Below are 20,909 nucleotides of genomic sequence, written 5' to 3'. Positions count from 1 at the left end.
AGTTCCATGAGCCACTTAACAAATTACTCAAACCTGAGGTGGAGGTCATGGGAACCTGTGATTTATAGCACAGGTAACTATACATTTTCAATTGGTATGTGAAATGGAGCAGCCTGTGAGACTGAGCCCCTAATCTGTGGGATCTGACGCCATCTCCCGGTGGATAGCATCAGAATTAAGTTAAATTCATAGGAAACAGTCAGTGTCTGGTGAGAACTGGAGAATTACTTGGTGGTGTTGGAAAAAAAAAACGGGTATCAGAGTACTGAAATGTTCCATAATATATCAAGCTTAAACAATTTTTTTAAACGGGAGTGCTATTGTTTCATGACATAATTTAATGTCATATTTCATGACATAATAAGTTAACATAAATTGGAATTGTGTTGGAAGAAAACATTTATCACAGATTTTGAAATTATAATACTAAAGCTAATATGGAAAAATAAATAAGAATATAGAGAAAAGTACCTGAAAAATGAGGGTAAAGAGAGATTAACCCTGCCATATAGCAAAACACATTAGAAAACCTTAATAATTTAAAAAAAAAAAAAATTGGGGTGGTAAAGGACTTTCTGTGATCCCAAATTCAAAAGTCATAAGACAAAATAATGATAAATCCCATGACATAAAAAACAAAACACAACAAAACAACAACAAAAAAACCCTCTACATGACAAAGTCCATTATAAATAAAGACAAATAAGAAATTGGGGGAAAACATCTGAAACATGTCATAGGAAAATGGATAATTTCTCTAATATATAAAGAATTTCTCCAAATTAATAAAAGACTAACAACCCAATAGCAAAATGGAGAATAGGACAGAATACACAGGTTCAAGGAAAGGAAAAAAAATCTCTAAATCATAGGAAAAAACTGTCAACTTCACTGTAAGATAAATACAAATAAAGTTATACTAACACATTTTCTGCTTATAAATTAGCGAAGATCCACTTTGATAATTTACTATGTCAGCAAAGGGAATAAGCATTGCGTACAGGAGTAGAAATTGGTACAACTTACTCTGTAGGGCAATCCTGCAGTATTAGTCAAAATTACAAACATGTCTACCACTTTGAGACTGTATCTAACAAATAAAATTACACTTGGGTAAAATATTACTTTTAATGTTATTCACTGCATCACTGAGGGCAAAGAAGGATGGGCCTTTCAGGAAAGATTGGAAACAACAAAAATGTCCATTAATAGGAGTTTTGTTAACTTATGCTATATCCATAAAACAAGTACTTTGTGGTCATAAAGAATGAGGAAGTGCTTTAGTAACCAACATGGAAAGCTCTCTGAACTATACCATTTAGTGAGGGGAGAAAAAAAAAAAGGGCAAGGGAATAGTTTGCTACCATTTGTATGAAAAAAGAGGGAATAATACTATGTGTACATATTTCCTTGTATATGCATAAAATATCTCAGAAATTCTATACATATGCACCCAAATGAAAAACTCTGGATACCAATAAGAAGAAAAAGTAAACTGCAAGGGAAAAGGTGGAAGGAGACTTTTCACCCCATACCCTTTTACAGTTTTAAAATTTTTGAGCCAAGTGAATATATGATTGAAAAAATTAAGTTTAAAAAAGTTCTCTAAAAAGTTTGTTTATTTCAAAGTATGGCTCACCTTTATCTTAAAGCTTTAGTTTTATGTAAAGGTATATTATTAGCAGGTATGTAAATATAACATAAGTTATTTAGAAAGAATATGTTCAATGTGAGGGAATATTTGTACTATCCTTGAAATAGTCTTACTAATTTGGAACCAGTCAGCTTTATTTTAATCTCAGTAGCGGGTACAACCTATAAAATAATCTAAGAAATGTATCAAACTTGCTTTTTAACAATGTGTACTGTATCACAGTTGTTGGCTTATATCTTCAAATAAGGTGAATGAGGTATATTTAACTCTTTCCTGACAGAAGATAGGAAATACAGTTTTTAGATAAAGAATATCAGTGAGGTTTATGACTCCAGGACAAAGACACAGGAGGGCAAAGATGATGGCTGGGGCTGATACACCCAATGAATGGGATAATCTAGCCTAAGCTGATTTCCAGGCAGTGTTAAAGATGCCACCTGACTTCTGAACAAGAAAAAGTTCTTGGAAATTAAGTAGAAGAACTGGGTAATTAAGCCAAGAGATATTACAGGAAAAGGAAGTAAAGATTGTATGAAGTTGTATCATCATGCAATTTCAGAATATCTGATATAAAAAGTTACAAAGGATCAGGGACTTCCCTGTGGCACAGTGGTTAAGAATCTGCCTGCCAATGCAGACAGGGGACACGAGTTCAAGCCCTGGTCCGGGAAGAGCCCACATGCCGTGGAGCAACTAAGCCCGTGCTCCACAACTACTGAGCCTGCACTCTAGAGCCTGTGAGCCACAACTGAGCCCATGCACCACAACTACTGAAGCCCGTGCGCCTAGAGCCCGTGCTCCGCAACAAGAGAAGCCACTGCAATGAGAAACCCGCGCACTGCAATGAAGAGTAACCCCCGCTCACCGCAACTAGAGAAAGCCTGCGTGCAGCAATGAAGACCCAACGCAGCCAAAAATAAATAAATAAAATAAATTAAAAAAAGAAAAAAACATTACAAAGGATAGAAATCAAAATGGCACTGGACATCTTGGCAACAGAAGCCTATGTATAGACAATAGAGGAATGCCTTCAAAATTCTCAGTGGAAAACCACTTCAACATAGAATTTGAACTCTACCAACTTTTAAGTGTGAGGGTATATTAAAGACATTTGCAGGTAAAAAAAAAAAAAAAAAAAGTCTCAAAATTATTCTTCCAAGCACCTTGTGGCATACTGTATTTTCCAAACGTGGCCACAGCACTATTTCTGGTCCCATATACTCTTCTAGAACCTTGCCACTCCACCATGAAGAGGAAGAGCCTGTTTTCTTCCCCTTGAATCTGATCAGAACTTCTTGATTGCCTCAACAAACTGAATGAAGCAGAAGCAGAATGAAGCAGAACAAACTGAATGACTTCAGTAGCTATGTCAGAGAAGGTGAATATGACTTTCTCATAACTCGTTCAGGATGTTTACCCCAGGAGCCCAGCCATTATGATGTGAGGAAGCCCAGGCTGCATCTAGGTATTCTAGTTGACTTCCCCAGGTAAGGCCTCTGATGAGAGCCCACTGATGATGAGTAGAGCAGACAAGAGCTTTCCCTGATGAACCGTTCCTGAATTAAAGATCAGTGAGCAAAATAAATGTGTTCATTGTTTTAAGCCATGCCAGCTGATGCAGAAGGTGGAGCACAAACAAGCTCTATTAGTCCCTAACCAAATTGCAGATTCACAAGGAAAATAAATGTTGTCATTATTTTAACCACAAGTTTTAGGATAATTGTTATTCATCCTTAGTAACTGGAACATGCCGTTACTTAGGAAGCTATAGGGAGGCAGTAATGCAAGAAACTAGGAAATAGCCTGAGAAAGAAAAAAACTTAGGATGCAGGAAAAGGAGAATCCAACACAGGAGAGTGGGAAAGGGAAATCCCAGGATGACAGCTTTATAGCAGTTGTAGAGTAACTAATTCAGAATGGAGGGGGAAAATGGAGCAATGTCTGCAAAGAGAAAATACCAGAACCTAGAGATTACCTGACAGGTTTGATGATGTGAAAAAATGATTTGAAAGGTATTTTTCAGAGCTGCTAAAAGATGTGGAAAATTTAAAAGATCAAAGAAAATAAAACCAATGGAAAAATGGAGTAATTATTAACTCCAGAGAAAAGTAAAAAGTTATACCATCAGGGAAATATAATCATTATAAAGTACGAGGCTCAGCAGCAAGGAATATTCAGAGAGTCAATGTAATGAAAGTACCAAACATGAGTTGAAGTAAAAATCAAAAATTTCTCAGAGGATGAGGGAAAAGGAAGGTTTGTGAAAGATAAGTAAAATCCTCATCTATCCATAATAGGAAGTCAATAGATAGTATCTAAAATGAAAGAATCAAGAGATAGCAGTATGTATACATTATTCAGAAAGATGAAGGTAAACATTAGAGAAGCAGCTTAAAAAAGAAAAACACAGTTGCCTCTGAAAAGTATGAATGTATCTGTGTGTGAAGGTGGGGATGTGGAAAACAGAGGATTGCCTTTTAACATTATTTGAATTTTTAAACTATATTTTGATTACTTAGATCAAAAGTAAATAAATGTATATACAAACTCTTTCGATATAAACATACTTACTATGGGAATGCTGTTGAAGCAGGAGCTAAAGCTGGAGGATTCTTCCAAAACTCATCCAACAGACTCTGAATAATTTTCCCAAGATCTGAGTGCATTGTAAACTAAAAGTAACAGTAATACACGGTGATCAAATTCATCTTCAGAAAAAGATTATAAAGTCTCATTAGGATAATTTAACTGTAAAACTCAATCTTAAATCCACTTTTGCAAGTCAAGAATTAAATGAAAAGCAAAGGATATTATGTCAATTGAACGTATCAGCAATCCACAACTTACAATATTTTCTTATAGAATCAATACCATAAATGAGGTTAAAAGTTTATTTAGTCAATAATGGAGCTGAAATATTTCCACATTTCACTATTGACAATAATTTGAAGGTTCAAAGGTAAATACTGAGTACATTTAAGTTACCATCCTTCACATTAATCAATCATATATATACATATATATGTATATATATCCTAAGAAATTTAAGGCATATTTGAATTTTATCCCTTCCTAACCACTATAAAAGATCTACTATGAACCAAAGTTCTTAACATCAACAGGTCCTCACCACTGAAAAACAAATAATGTTCAAATCAGGATTATCTATTAAATACAGTGAACATTTTTGAAATAAATTATACCATATACATACATTGTTTACTAATGGAGAGGTAACATACACTCCTTGTTTATCCACTAAGTGATGTCGTATTGGTGGATAAACACTGATCACTGGTTTTTCCTGAGGAAATTGTGGAGGAAGCAATCTGGTAAAGGTAGAACAGATTAAAAAACAAAAACAAAGACAACAAATGTGATATTATACGGTCATAATCCTAAAACAAAATTACTTAAAAGCAAATAAAATTTTCGTACTTTCATTTGGATTACTCAGTAATTAGTGCTCTACTATGGTTGTTGAGTTGATTGAAAGTATACAAAAAGATACACTTTGGCAACAAGACTATAAAGTAATTCAGTATAGTAAAACCTTCTTAATGTGGAATAAGGATACCGTGAATTATAGACTATTCTTCACACCACGCCAATTAATTGCTTTCAAACACAATACACCAAACTATCCAAAATCTCAGCTAAAATTAGACCAGGCATTTTTATCAGGTGAACCCTAATTTAACCCAGTCTGGCTATTTAGTGGACCACAGGTTCTGGCCATATACTTTTCTTATGGCTTTCCTACTTTTGAAATACTGCCAACAATTATTTCATTATATGCTGAGTTTTTTAAAGAGCTGAGTGGATAAAATGGGAAGTGCTAGGATTGGAACAGTGTAGCTATCATCATGCCTTGCTTCTATAGGGCTCTCTTCTAAATGTCTCAATTAACATATCTCTCCCAACTTTGAAGTCAATCACATGGTTTCAAGTAAATAACAGTAAATTCTCAATACAAAAAATAAAGAGTAAAAACCTTAACCTTTTTTGAGCTACTACAAATTTAAAATTAGGGAGTAAAGTCTTTAAAAATGAGAGTTTACTGGACATGGAACCGTTTTCCAAATCTCTAAAAACTCAGACCAGTATGTCCCTTTAAACTGCCACTCTGTTCCCCTTCTGGCTCAGAAAACTATGTGTTGGCAACACTGTCAAGAAGAAAACTGGGTCCTTGTTGGCTTCTCCTACTTAGCTCTACCTAAGGCATGTGATGAGAGATAAAACTACTTCATTTATATAGTTGAAGATGTTAAACTAGTTTGGTAAAAAAAGGCAATGTATGGCCTTTGGACCCCAACCAATCTGAGTTTCTCTCCCCACTACACTATTCACTACCTATTTGTTCCAATTTGCAGGGCTGCTGTGATGATTCAGAAACTCCCATATATCAAGATAACACAGCATAATAGTTGTCACTGTTATATAGTCATGCTTTAATCCATTCATTCAACTAGGATTTAACAAGGCCTCCTATGTGCAGGCACCATGCTAGGCAATAAGGATAGGAAGATGAACAAGTATGGTTCCTATCTTCAAGTTAAATGCCTTTTTACCTCACCCAAACACTCACTCTAGTGGCTAGCCACCTGATGCAATCTGAGGTAATAACTTAATTCTTTCATGCTAAAGACTAATAACTGCACTTAAGGCTAAATGAGTACTTCAGCAATCACTTTGTCCAACCTTTCCTCTTTATAACTTAATAACCTCATGATTACATTTTCAACTTTTAATTTTTTTCTTTAAAAATAATTAGCAGATCAAATTCAGTCTTGAACTTTCTGGTTGACGTAGTTTATCTGTTGCCGAAAACTAGAATATTTTCACTTATTTCTGATGTAAAAGTGTCTATATCTCTAATGGTTTTCCACACATGATCCCTTTGAGTGTTTGTCATTATCATTCTTACTCTTTCAGTCTACCTCCAGCTTAGACTTTAGTGCAAAACAATAAAAACGATTACGTCTTTTTATTACATTTCCTCTTTTACAGTTTCTTACAGCAATATCTATTACAATGATGACTTAAAAAATCTTTTATTTTACAAAATTTTAAGTTTAATAAACTATAGTTCCTAGAGAGGGAGATAAATACTAGAAAGGGAATAAATTCACTTTTAAACAGTTTACTTCTAAAAATAGCTAAGAAAATAATAAAAAGATTTTAAAGTCATATTACATGAAAAAATAGGATACAATTCTACTCACATATTAATGTTAATTGTCAGGTTGTTTACGGTGAATGGCAACCTGTATTCCACATCTTTCTGTATTTCAGCTATACTGTAGGAGAAAATTTGAGAAAAAAATTTATCTAAAGTTATAAAAACCATTAATGTTAAAAACAAATGTTAAATATTTTTAGAGTCTACTAAAACTACTTTATTTTAATAATAGAATTTAGATGGCCAATATAACTTGTATTTTGAGGGGAAAATGATCATGTTTATCAAATAAGCAGGCAATACTATTCTGAGATATGGGCGGGGTCGTTGCTGAGAGGGGGAGTTAGATGGTGAGGTAAAGAGACAAAAAAAACTCTTATATTAGTGCTAGATCGATTTACTATCACTTTATCTAATTCATCCTCAGGAGAAGCAATTGTGAGCCCTCTAGTTAGAACAAGTCAGCAAGACATCTGGGTTCTGATTATAATTCTGCTATTGCCCAGCAGTATAGATAGCTGGGGAAGCCTGGGCCTTAAGAGCTTAAACTTAGAAGTCTGGATGAGATGTCTCCTACAGTCTTATGATAGAGACCGCTGGCTGCTTTCCGAAACCAAATATTCCCCTTCTTCCTAAATAAGAGAAGCCTGATTTTATTCTGAGTAGCAATGTTCTAACTTTTCTTGCAGCAAGTTGTTGCTGTAGACTTAAGTTCCAGTCGATAAAACATAGAAAAGTTGTGAGGTGGAATTTCCAGGAAAGCATCTTAAAAGGGAACAAAAAAACTGGTATGAGTCCATTTTCCCTTCCAGCCTGGCCCTGATAGCTGAACTTCTAACAGCCATACTGGACCAGGAGTGACCCTGAGAACGGGAGCCATACACTAGGGAGAGCTCAGCAGGAAGATGTAGCTTGGGTCCTTGATGGCTATGGAATTGTCAAACTGAATTTCTTGTATGTAGAGAAAAAGAAACTTTTATCACGTTTAAGTTACTATTTTGGGAGTCTTTGTTACTAGCAGCTGAATATAAATGCCAACTAGTATAAATCCCATATACTTTAACGTTCTACATTCAGAATTTTATTTTATTTTTAATTGCAGGCATGCAATTATTAGTTATAATCTACCAACCAAATCTTTTGGGGGATCACTTGGAATGCTAACCAACATTCATAATCTTTCCAAAGGGAAAAATGTTAAGTAGTATTAATGAGTTAACGCTGAAAGGAAGCCTAATATCCAAACAGACATGAAACTTTTTCAAGCATAAATACCTTTGAAAGATCTAGCAATTACGTAATTTACTTTTCTTTTGGTTGCTTCAATTAGTAGCTTTAGAAAACCTCTTATTTTCCTCATTTTCTTTTTTGGACTATGACTTTTTTTTGCCTTCTGATAAAAATCTAGCCTCTCAAATATGTAAATTTTAGGTAGCTTGAAAGGTTCAAAAGTGTTGGGATGGAGTTATGGAGAAATCATAGATGTCTACTCTGACATCCCATGGAATGAGGTTATGACTGAAGAGAAGAAATGGTTGAGAAAAGACTCACGAAGATATTCAATATTAGGACTAACACAATTTTTATGAAAGTGTCTCTTTGGGGATCACGTTTGGACTAGGATACCAACAGCCTTCTCAGCTGTATAAACATTATGTAATCAATAAAATGACTTAAGTTTTTTATTCCTCTTCGTTATCTTAGGACCCTAAGGTGTCCAATGCTTTAAGGGAATACTGATCACAGAAGCATCCACCAGTTCAAAGCCAAGTGGAGCATCTTAGTGATTAAGAGCACAACCTCTTAATCTAAGCTTCCTAGGATCAAATCCTCTACCATTCACTTGTGTGATCATGGACAACTTATTTAATCTGTCTAAGCCTTATCTCTCAAATGGTAAATGCAGATGTTAAAAATACCCATCTACCTAAAAGAACTGTTAGATTAAGTGAGATAATGCATGCAAAGCCCTCCCCACATAATACCATAATAATTGTTCAATATATGTTAGCTATTATTAAATAAGCATTTAGAACACACATCTAAATTGGAGCCTAAATTTGTAATACTAAAGTTTTAACTCATTTTTTCAGACACTGTATTTTTATAGAAAACAAAGTGAATTTGATTAAGATGATTTTTACTTAAATCATTGGCTAGAAGTGTTCAATTCACTGTTCCCATAATTATGTTCTTGACATTTATTAAAATTTTTGACAAGTTTCCTCCACAAATGAGGTATCAAAAATAACTAAAGGTAATATTTGTAACATTAATGAGAGCTAAACCGTCATTAACAAATTCCAAAACAACAGGTTAATCATGGCAATTGATGGGGTTCAGGACACGCTACCCCTAAATGTGGCACCTTGGCACCTTGAATATTTTAAGCTGAAGGAGTATGAGAAAATAGCAGAAACAGGAAGGTTACTCTGACCTTCTCCCCTCACCCTTCTTCCCTGAAACAGGTCATAAAACCTCATTAAGAGGTGCCCTCCCCATGCCAAGAGGAAAGGAGCATCCTTATCTCAGAAGACATAGGGACACCAAGAAGAATCCTAACAAACCGGCCTTGCTATGTCATCATTGTACCCTGCAACCACATGCCCCCTGCCCCATTTACTACAATTACAAGCATACTTCACTTTATTGTGCTTCATAGATATTGCCTTTTCTTTTCCCTTTTTTTTTTTTTTTTTTACAAATTCAAGGATGGTGGCAATCCTGCATAGGGAAAGTCTATTGGTGCCATTCTTCCAGTATCATTTGCTCGCTTCATGTTTGTGTGTCACATACTGGTAATTCTTGCAATATTTTAAACCCTTCACCAGCAGAAAGACTGCAACTTGCTGAAAGCTCAGATAACAGCATTTTTTAGCAATAAAATATTTTTAATTAAAATATATACATTGTTTTTTAGATATAATGCTATTGCACACTTAATAGACTACAGTATAGTGTAAACATAACTTTTATATGCACTGGGAAACCAAAAAATTCATGTGACATGCTTTACTGCAATATTTGCTTTACTGAGGTGGTCTGGCACTGAACCCGCAATATCTCTAAGATGTGCCTCATACCCCTTAACCCATCATATTCCTCCACAACTGTCCACTCTTCATCAAACCCAGCATAAAATACTCAGGTCTGTTTCTTTGGGTCTTCATTTCCTTTTGAAGGCCCCCTGATATGTAAAACTCACATTAATTAAATTTCTATGCTTTTCTCCTGTTAATCTGTCTTTGTCAGTTTAATTTTCAGACCCAGCCAGGGACCCTAAGAGCATCAAGGAAAGCCTTTTCCTCCTCTACACTAGCTGTGTTAGACGGCAGGTATTTGTCCTACTTAATTAAAACAAGAATCATTCCCTGAATCTTTACCACAAATTTATTTTGAAGTTTTTGCTATTTTCAAATAACTTTAAAAAAGTTATTCCAAAAATAATTCATTCTCATTAGAAAAAAAATTATTTTTCCAAATCAGCAAATGTTATTTTACAATATTTTTAAATGGCTGTATAAAGTTCTAGTATATTGTTTAAACTACTCCATACTATTAGATATTGAAACTGAGCAGGACCCTGTGGGGCTCCTGGGCATGGAAGCTTTTCTGTGTCCTCCGTTTCTTGTTTGTAGGGAATACACTGAATACACTCCAGCCTCCATTACCTTCCCTGAATTCTAAAGGGCAGATTCGAACAGCTGCTAATCAGGGAAGGGAGGGGATGCAGAGACAAGGGAGGAGACCACCTGAGGCCAAATTAAAGGAGTGCAGGCCCTACACACACCCTGATCCTTATTAGCAACTCCGCCCTTGAACCACTGCTATAAAACTCACCAAATGCTCCCAGGCTGGGACACAGTTTCTCAGGGCACGAGCCTGTTGTGTGCCCATTTGCCTGGCAAAGCAATGGAGCTATTCTTTTCTACTTCTTCCAAAACTCTGTCTCCGAGATTTGATTTGGCACTGGTGCACAGAGGCTGAGTTTTTGGCATCAATATTTAGATTGTTTCCAATTTTACTACTATAAACCATACTTTGATAAACATTCTTACAGTCATATAGCCATATCTTTATGCTGACAGGTAAGTACTCTTTGGATGTAAACACACACACTTTGAAGTAATACTGTAATCACACCAGAGAAAATTTAAATAGCCTTCCATTAATAATTTTATTTCCTAGGTTCTCTGAGAGCAGTGAATTACTATGGCTTTACTTCAGTGGCTCTGGATCTGTTCGGGACTAAAGAAAGCTGCAACAACAGAAAACTTTGTCAGCATGTGTCACTAACTGGCATCCACATTTCTTTAATAGTCCCTAAAACTGTAAACAAGCAGATCTTGAAATGCAAGAGAGGCACTAGTTATGGTTAAAAGATTCCTTTTATAGAACAATCATTTATCTCCTTACTTAGTATTTTGTGTAAACTTGTATTTTGTAACTAAGACTAGGTTCAACTGAACAGCTACCATATATCCAACATCTTCCATGGAAATGGAAATAGTGTGGCCTTTGCTCTGATGGGGCACACAGCACATCAAGTGACTGAAAAAGAGCAATTCAAGATACTGATTTCATGCATCTCTGGCAGTGTTGGGTAGCTCAAGGGAGGGTTTTTAAGTGATCCTTTCCAATAAAGGGTTTAGACGCTTCAAGACAGTAGATGAAGGTTAGACAATTTCCCTTTCCCATCCCATTTTCTCCAAGAAATATCGAAACTGACTTTTAAAAAGCAAATCTGTAACAGTGCTGGAAAGCAAATAGTACCATAAACTGACAAGAAGTTTTGAGGAATCTTAGAAAGATAAAAAAAGATGGGATTAAATTTAAGGAAAAGATCAGCGTTAAAAAAAATAAAGAAAATAAATACAGGAACTAATGACGACCCAAAACATAAGACCAAAGCAAAGTAGGAGCAGTCTGAAGGTCCTCCAAGCCCTTGAACCGATTCAACGCAAACCAGAGTGTGGAGGGTAGGGGCAGGAGCGCCTCTCAGGGTAGACAGTGCGGGGACACGTGGACCAGCAGGAAGCTAGAGCACTCTCCTGGTGCCCCGCTTGTTCCAACCAGAGGACAGCAGTAATATTTGCCCCCTGAACAACACGGGGATGTAGCCTCTAAGGTAGCAGTGCCTTAGGAAGCTGCTGACTCCCAGGAAGCCTCCATTTCCAAAAGACAGCTAACAGCTTGGCCCATAACAAAGAGAGTCATTCTTTTTCACCTATCACCTGAGGCAGGGTATGATAAACAGAATTAAATATCTACAAACAAGTCAACCAGGAATCTCAAATACAGAAAAGGTTTGAACAAAACAAAACCACGCAAAGCGTGCACCGAACTCAACAAGCCCCAAACACAAAACTTCAAGGAAACAGAGTTAAATGAGCAAACAGAAGACTATCAATTTGTATAATACCCTCAGAGGAACAAAAGAAAATAGCCCTTGTGTTACCGAGTCCAAGCTCGAGCTCCTCACTGCACGACAAGCCAATATATCGAGAGACGAGTTGTTGGGGTAAGGAATAGCGACTTCATTTGGAAGACCAGCAGATGAAGAAGATGGTAGACTCGTGCCCCCAAAGAACCATCGAGCCTGAGTCAGAATTCGGGCTTCTTTTATACTAAAAGGGGAGGGAGTAAGGCCAAACATTTCCTGTTTCCAGTCAGCCTCCCGAGGGGATGTGTTAATTTCTTCCTCCCTTCAGTCATTCACAGGTGGGCCTGCTCAGGAGCTAAACAAAGGTATTTTAACTTAATGCTCTTTACCTGGGAGGCAGGGCTCCCAGATATGGGCCATGATGTATAATTGAAGCTAATAGGCAACATCCCTTTAGTAATTAACTTGTAATAGAATACAAAGGTTCTTCCTTATTAACATTTGCATTCTCTCTCTCTCTCTCTCTCTCACTCTCACTCACACACACACACACGTTGATATGAAAATGAATAATTAAGAAACTGGAAATTTAAAATAAATAGCTAAATAGCTCAAATAGATGGTTCAGTGCTCTGCTTGGAAGATGCTTCATACTGTATCCTTCTCTTGGAGAATATTGATGCACTTTAGCATATTAAAGGCTTTTAGAAATTCTAGAGTACTCGATTTTGTTTTCTATATCTGTTTGACACGGACCACTTATTTTACAGTAGTTTTTGAACAGTGTTCTGTAGAAGACACTGGATCATGACAGAGATGTGCACAGAGCTATAGGAACACAGAGGAAACAACCTAACCTAAACAGGGATGGATGGGTATTCAGATTAAAAAACAGTATCTGAGCTACATTTAATAGTCAAGTAAGGGGCTTCCCTGGTGGCGCAGTGGTTGAGAGTCCGCCTGCCGATGCAGGGGACACGGGTTCGTGCCCCGGTCCGGGAAGATCCCACATGCCGCACAGCTAGGCCCGTGAGCCATGGCCGCTGAGCCTGCGCATCCGGAGCCCACAATGCAAGAGGCCACAACAGTGAGAGGCCCGCGTACCGCAAAAAAAAAAAAAAAAAAAAAAAAAAAAGTCAAGTAAGAGTTAACCTTAGGAAAGAGAATCGGGGAAATGAAGTGTACATTCTAGACAAGAGGAAACACAATTAGGAAAGCTTCAGTAGGAAATAATAACTCTAAGAGTGTCCATATCCTTTCCCCTAAAGAAACTTTACATTGTGTCTGCTGACATGTTTCCATCAGTCACATCACCACCTTCTGTGACAACCAGGCTTTAAGCTAAGGAGGCTGGCAAGAGTTAGGAAGCTACTGAAAGGAATAACATGGTCAAATTCAAATTTTAAAAAGATGACTCTGGCACCCATGTGGAAGAAAAAAGTAAGGGAAGAAGACTGCAGGCAGAGAGAATAGTTACAATCCAGTGGTAGCAGGGATGACCAAGTGAAAACAGGATGACCAGGTTTTTGGCTTAGGTGAGCAGGCAGTAGAGACAGCTTGGAAGGAGTTCAGAGGTAGGAGGGGAGGAGTAGATGTGGTTGGATTCAACTGGCAATGGAGAAATGACGACCTGTGTGGTAACTTTTTTTAAAAAGCAGGTATGGACTGATACTACTATAGGAAAAATAGCACTTGAGTGTTACCATCTATTTAGGAAAATTTTTAAATGGTAACATGCTTTATTGTGTCATATACTCTGAAATTATAACGTTTAATCACTGGTTATAGACTATATGATTTAATGTATCAAATTAAAATTCACTTAATTATGGGATTGTTTGATATACATAACTTTTAAGTTCACTATAAGAGTTCAAATTTATAGAGTCAAAATATTGACATTTTGTAGGTTTCTGTAGCTTCAATAGGCTAAGGCACAGCAGATTCTTATAGAATTTTTTATTGCAACAAGTCAAGGTGATTTTCTTCCCCAAGAAAATTTTACTCTCAAATACCTTTAAGAGTTAGAAAGGTACATGAAATGAAGGCAGTTGCTTGTAGTACAAAAGGGTGTGACTGCAAACTGGTAAAATGGAGAAGAGCAGCCCAGTAAATAGGACAGCTACTCTTAAGCTCAAAGCAAGCACTGATATGTGGGAACTGTTGCCAGATCTTTCCATTTTTTTTTTTTTTTTTTTTTTGCGGTACGCGGGGCTCTCACTGTTGTGGTCTCTCCCGTTGCGGAGCACAGGCTCCGGACGCGCAGGCCCAGCGGCCATGGCTCACGGGCCCAGCCGCTCCGCGGCATGTGGGATCTTCCCGGACCGGGGCACGAACCTGTGTCCCCTGCATCGGCAGGCGGACTCTCAACCACTGCGCCACCAGGGAAGCCCAGATCTTTCCATTTTAAAAGAAAAGTTGGAGAGGGCAAAGGCTATATGGGAAATCTCTGTACGTGCTGCTCAACTTTTCTGTAAACCTAAAACTGCTCTAAATAATAAAATCTATTTTTTAAAAGTTGGAAATTTGGATATTTTAATGAAAAATCTCAAATTATGTCGACAACAGATCTATTAAAAAATACAACACTAGACAGGTTAAAACATATACACATATCCTCTCATTACAAACTTTTTGTCTTATCAAGTTTGCATGTGAGTCCTTATGAGCTAACAGTAAAAACTACAGAAAGAAAGGTTTGGAATCTAGGCTTACTAAGAAACCCATGAGTTTTATACCTGAGAACAGGGGGTTAAACTTAACAGCTATAGGGTAGAAAATTATACAAGAGCAGGCTCTCCAAAGATGTTATAAGGTTTTTAAAAGAATCTGGGTAATCAGAGAGAAAATCCAAGGACTGGCAACAAAAGAAGATTTCAAAACAATTTTTAAAAACTATGAGGTTGGCACCATTATATTTAAGATACAAAAATAAAATAATTGGCATTTACAGAGTACTTACTGTGTGTCCAATAACATTCTAGTTTCTTTACATGTATTGTCTAAAATCTTTCAAAATGAAATCTTACATTTCATTTGTGAAGAAAAGAACTCTCTGGAATGGACATGCTTTCTGAATGGAAAGTCAGAAGTAGTCCTGCCAGAGGCAAGTGAGCTGTAAGCTTGTGAGCAATTCATAAACAATAAGCTGGCTAGATCCATGTAGGCTAAGAGGCAAAGGTTCCAGGCACACTGATTCTATGCAGTGGGAAGAAGGAATACCATCTGCTGCCTGTTTACTGCGTGTCAGATACTCTAATAAATGTTTATATATATTACTTAAATACCAACAATCCTGCAGAATAAAAATCACAATTCCTGATTCTACAGATGGGAATTGGAACTCAGACTTCACCTAAGTCATGTTGCTTTTCCCAATGTCAATAATTTTTGCTTGTTTGCATTTATGTTCCTCAAATTCATTTTGTCTAACATCTCACACCAGAGTGAAAAAGCAAGCAAGTCTGATAAAAATAAATCCCAAATTAGATTTTCTGATGAAATATAAAATAAAAATAGCACCAGAATTACCACATAACTGATTATTAAAATGGAGAAGTCCTTTACTTGAGAGAGCTGATCTCCCTAAGTAAAAGGTAACAAAGAAAGAGTACTATTTGTATAATTTTGAATTTATATAGTTAATTACAGATAACAATTACCATTTACAAACACAGCTCCAGGTTGTTCCTTCAGAGCTAAGGAAATAAAATAATAAAGAAGCTAATTAACTGTAGATACTGTGAGAGAGGAAAAACCAGGATAGTAAGGATGGTAAAGTAACTGTTGAGCTACCATCAGATTTTAGTATTTTCTGATTGCAGGGTCAATGCAGGGAGATACTTAGCTTCAGTTCGAAGAATCTTTAAATACTGGAATTAGTGAGCATCACTTGGGGCAGTTTCAACTGCAAGTATTAATAATTGAAAAACCAGGCCGGAAGCGTCTTAAACAGTGAGGGGTTATTTGTATGTATAATACAAATGTATATGTATCATATAATCTTATACAGCAAGAAGTCCGGAGGAAGGAAGTTTCCAGATCTGGTTAATTCAGCATCACAATATTATCATAGACTTTCCATCTTTCTACTCTACCACATTCAGTAGTCAGTCTGCTTCCTTCATGATCCAAGCAGTTCTAGATGTCCCATGTAACACAACGATATCCAAAACACAAAGCATTTCCTCTTAGACACTACTATTACTAAGAAAATGTTTTGAGCAGCTCCCCAGCAGACCTCTTCTCCAACCCACCACTCCACTGACTAAGATTAGGTCAACTGTCTTGTTTCCACAATAACTAGCAATGGGAATGAGACCATCATCATTGGCGTAAACAATCATTATTTACTATTTACCTAAGCAGGTTGAAAGAGCACAGCCTCCATTAAATAATTGGTCCCGCAGACCAGGAACCCATATAAAAATAATGTTCTTCCAAGAAATCAGAAGAAATGGATTTAGATGGGAAATCAACAGTGTCTCTTAGAGTGAGCTTCTTTAGGAAGTAAAAGAAACAACAGAATTAGTTCTACTCCTGCCTGTAAAGTCAGGAATTTTAGTGGTAAATTGAATACTGTGATGACTGTTATTTAGAAGGTGGAATAAAATTCTTGAGCCTAGTAATCTACATAACTTTGTTTCCATTTTCATAGCAGACAAATGTGTTATTATATTTTGGGTAAACACTTTTTTGGTCATCATTATGACAGTGTCCCATTTGCCCTGCCTTACCAATAAGACTTAGATGAGGAAAAAATACACATAAAATTCAGCTAACCTTTAGGAGAGGCCTGAGGAAGATGAGGAGGTAGGAATTTCTTAAGGTAACTGAAAAGAAGCTTACATTAATTAGAGAAAGGGAATTAAAGAGACTCTTTCCTGAAGTGGGATTTATTTTTAATTATAAGGAGTTGGAAGGTAGATGTGAGAATGGGGGTGGGAAAGGTTACTGAGGAGACGAAAAGAAGTCAGACGCTTTCATGGCCAAGAAAGAGCTACTGACCCTATATTTGGAGAAGGGATGGAGTATTAAACGTGAGGCAGGTGGGCAGCATGCAAGATATTAATACTCGTAACTGAGGAAGTTTTCTATTATTCATTAAAATACTGTTCGAAACATTCTTTGAACTTTTAAAAAGTGCACCTTCAGAATAACCAATCGCAGTGTCTTTTTACACAAAAATCTTTAAGCATAAGTTGTAGTATTGAATTTGATTACTCAAGCAACATATTTTCAGATACTGCACACATACATCATTTTTACCAGCTAGTTTTAAAATGTATGTCATGAGTTAAAAGGGAAGACTTAACAAGAAAAGGTAGAAGACATTTTTTCTGGGATTGTACCATTCTTTGAAAAATGGAAGTACATGACCTCCTTAACTGTCACCAGAATTATCCAAGTATAGTTTATAAATGTGAAATATTTCAATAAAAACTTCAAATATTTTTATAAAAGAACTTAAATGAATCAAGTACTTAAAGTTAGCTGTTCATAAAACATTACAAATATGTAGATAATATCACATGTCTGATTATGTCCATAATTTCTGGCTCAAAACATAACAAAATAGATCCCTTCTGCATTTGACTCAGAGTATTTACCGATCCTCTTAAGCCAATTGCAGAACTCCTTAGATTAGCAATTCCTGCCTTAGAATCTCACCTTATTTGAAGGCCAAAAAAATATACAATAAATTTCACATCAATCGCTTTCCTTATTTACCAGCTTTAGCAGCAAGGGACTTTGGAATATTTGAAAAATTCAACTCCAACCTCAAAGAATAAAAATTTGCCAGCAGTGAGAATATCTAACAGAATATACTAAAGGATTAAAAGCAATTAATTCCAAAAGTATGGTTCTAAAAAGTATTTTGGCAATAGTAGTACTAGCATAGTATACAGTCTTCCAAGGCGATGCCTTCTAAGGAGACAAACTTTCGTTGTTTGTTAAAAAGGAGTCACCCTGTTTCATAAGCATATTTTGTAAGAGTAGCTCTTACAGGTTAGTAGAGAATACTATTTGGAGTAAGACTGACTTGTAAGAACTCTATGAACTTAATTTTCCAAAAAGAAAGCCACCATTAAATCAAATACCATGCCATTCTTTCCTGTTTAATACCACAAATTCTCACCTTTCTAAAGTTCTCAACAAGCAGAACAATTGAGACAAAGAACCAAGAAACACCTGAAGTTCAATCAGTAATAGGCCTCATTTTAGCCAAACTCATTTTGCAGTGATTTTTTTCTTTTAACACTATATCTAATTTAAAACTATTCTACACTATAACTTGCTTGGGAAAAAATCCTTAGTGTAACAGATAAAATGGCTCCTAGAAGTTCCTTCCACAGGAATTAATCAATTTTAATACCTCTGAATATATATATTTCAAATGTATGAAAAGTCTACTAAGATGTTGACATCTTTACATTAAAATACGTGCTGACACTCAAGTAAATATACTTGCATAATTCATATAATATAAAGAGGCAGTTCTAATTTTTAAAAACTACTAGAGGTCACAGATTTTTGCAATATAAAGGGCTGCAGCAAACCAGTTTACAATAAAAACAGTTGAATTAATTTGAATTGCAAAATATTTCTAATCTGACCACGCTAGAAATGAACAACTCATACAACGCCAACAGAACAATCGAGATGACTCTAAGGCAATTCCCGAGTGTGGGAACAAGAATAACGAAGTGAGAAATGAACAGAGACTGATAGTTGCCAGCTGGGGGGAGGTGGTTAGAACGGGGTAAATCTTCTATTAGAGACTTCAGAGGATTGAGTATGTCACTCCCAGAGAAGAACTCACTGGTGAAAACCGTCTTCCCTTCTCTTTAATGTTGAAACAGTTTTGGGGTTTTTTCAAAAATGGTTCACTATTTGTGAAACTTGGAGATCACTCTTCACGATTCTTTTTACCCAAGTACAGAATTTTAACAATTCTGCCAACGCGGCAAACAGGTGGGCAAAGGGAAAGATCAGTGTGGAAGCCGGGCAAAGCAAGGTATACTGGAGACAGACTATGAGACAGATTACAGTCAGCAGCGCTGTGTCAGGAGGGATGAGCAAATCGGAATTAGAGGAGCTGAGCAGTGGTGGGGCGGGACGGAGGGAAGGAGGGCCCGGAAGAAAATCCTGAACGTAGGTCAGGGATAGGAGAGCAAGCGTGAGAGGCAGGACGAAGGGAGGTAGGTCAAAAGGCGGCAGCTGGCGGGAGTCGGCCTGAGGAGCTGCGAGTGTAGTTAGGACCAGCCCGCCCTCCCGCCCTACTTTTTCTTCCTGTCGGAGAGGCGGCGACCAGTCACCTGGAGTGTGAGTTCCGGAGGGACTCGATCAGCCGCTGCTTCTGCTGTTGGAGGCTGGTGAGACCACCGGGGGACCCAGCCGCGGAGGAGGAGGCGCTCTTGGTCAGGGGAAAGAGCCAGCTCATCCTCCACGGGTCCCCGGGCCCGAGGCCCTAGAAGGCTCTGGCCTGCTTCTCCCAGCTGCTCAGCCCGGCGGTTCCCCAGCGACAGAGGAGGAGCGGGCAGGGACGCCCCAGCCCAAGTGCTGGGGAGACGCGTCTTCTCTAAGCAAACCCGGCCGGGGGTCCTCGGGGTCAGGGGGGCATGCTCTGTCTGCGGACAGCTGGAGACAGGGAACTCGCCGCCCGGGACCGGCAGTCCTCCCTTCACTGCCCTGACGCCCCAACCAGCCAGTCAGGACGCCTGACCGCGCAGGTCTCCACCACCCCAGCTTCCGTCACCTGCGTGCCCCGCCCTCTCTGCGTGTCGCGTCATCATCTGGCGCCCCCGCCCGGACGTGCGAGAAGCGACGGCGCAGCGCGGTGCGGCGCAGCTCCGGCTCCCCTTTCCCCCTTGCCGTGCGAGAGGTGTCTATGGGGCACCCGCCGCCGCCGCCGTCGTTGCCGCCACCCCCGCCGCCGCTGGGTGCTGTCTCTATGGCGAGGAGGAGGAGGAGAAGTTCGAGCTCAGCGACACAAGTAGATCTTGCTACAGACTTGCGGGGGGAGGGGCGGGTTGGAGAAGTAGAAAGGGGGCGGGAATGACGAACCTAAGCGGGTGCGCGATGGCGCCAGCTGGAGTGCAGCTGGCTAACGAAAGGGCTGGGCGGCGGGTGGAGGGGGGAGGGTAACTGGGGCTGGGGGGTATGTCAACGGGGTGGCGCAGAGTGATGACGCGAAGGCTTTGTACCTGGTGCTTCGATGCTGTGGGGCGGAAATTGGGAGTGGAGGGCGGTGGCCTAGATCCTTAGCTTCTCGTATTGCTTCACGCAGCGGTGCTTGGGAGCCCATCCGGCTCCGGTCAATGGTTATCAGCACCTTCGCTCTGGCTTTCTGCCAGGGAAGAGAGTTATCTGTGACTTGAGTGTGTCTGTACTGTCCTCGCGTTTCGTTGGGAACCCGCTGTTTGGAGATGTGTGTCTGTACTGTCCTCGCGTTTCGTTGGGAACCAGCTGTTCGGAGATGCTACCTCCAGTAAAGAGAGGGCCTCTGATGCCTCTTCGGGGCTTCTGGAACTGTAGTAGAGAGAGGTGGAGGAAAGCAATGTTCAACTACAGGGTCTTTCCACTGTGTGTGTTTGTGTTTAGTGAAGAGGGTTATAAAGGAAGGGGCCCTGGATCTTTCCAGTGTGTGTGTGTGTGTGTGTGTGTGTGTGTGTGTGTGTGTGTGTGTG

The 20,909-nt window shown here is 38.4% G+C and overlaps 2 protein-coding genes across 2 annotated transcripts in view; one reads left to right on the top strand and one right to left on the bottom strand.

Annotated features, from left to right (window-relative positions):
* Positions 1 to 19,947, bottom strand: part of VPS37A (VPS37A subunit of ESCRT-I) — a 38,677-nt gene extending 18,730 nt beyond the window's left edge. Inside the window, exons 1-4 of the mRNA XM_029226319.1 lie at positions 19,539 to 19,947; positions 6,880 to 6,954; positions 4,869 to 4,983; positions 4,226 to 4,326 (exon numbers count right to left, since the gene is read on the bottom strand). Coding sequence (XP_029082152.1) covers positions 4,226 to 4,326; positions 4,869 to 4,983; positions 6,880 to 6,954; positions 19,539 to 19,663 — 416 coding nt within the window. The 5' untranslated portion in view covers positions 19,664 to 19,947. The remainder of the gene's footprint in view (positions 1 to 4,225; positions 4,327 to 4,868; positions 4,984 to 6,879; positions 6,955 to 19,538) is intronic.
* Positions 19,948 to 19,992: 45 nt separating this feature from the next.
* Positions 19,993 to 20,909, top strand: part of CNOT7 (CCR4-NOT transcription complex subunit 7) — a 16,296-nt gene continuing 15,379 nt past the window's right edge. Inside the window, exon 1 of the mRNA XM_029226326.1 lies at positions 19,993 to 20,215. The gene's annotated coding sequence lies outside the window, so the exon portion shown is untranslated. The remainder of the gene's footprint in view (positions 20,216 to 20,909) is intronic.

The sequence above is a fragment of the Monodon monoceros genome, unplaced genomic scaffold, assembly GCF_005190385.1.
Source record: "Monodon monoceros isolate NGI ecotype Baffin Bay Population unplaced genomic scaffold, NGI_Narwhal_1 Super_Scaffold_17, whole genome shotgun sequence".
Taxonomy (NCBI): Eukaryota; Metazoa; Chordata; class Mammalia; order Artiodactyla; family Monodontidae; genus Monodon; species Monodon monoceros.
Note: the sequence above shows the minus strand (reverse complement) of the source record. Positions and strands in the feature narration are given on the sequence as shown.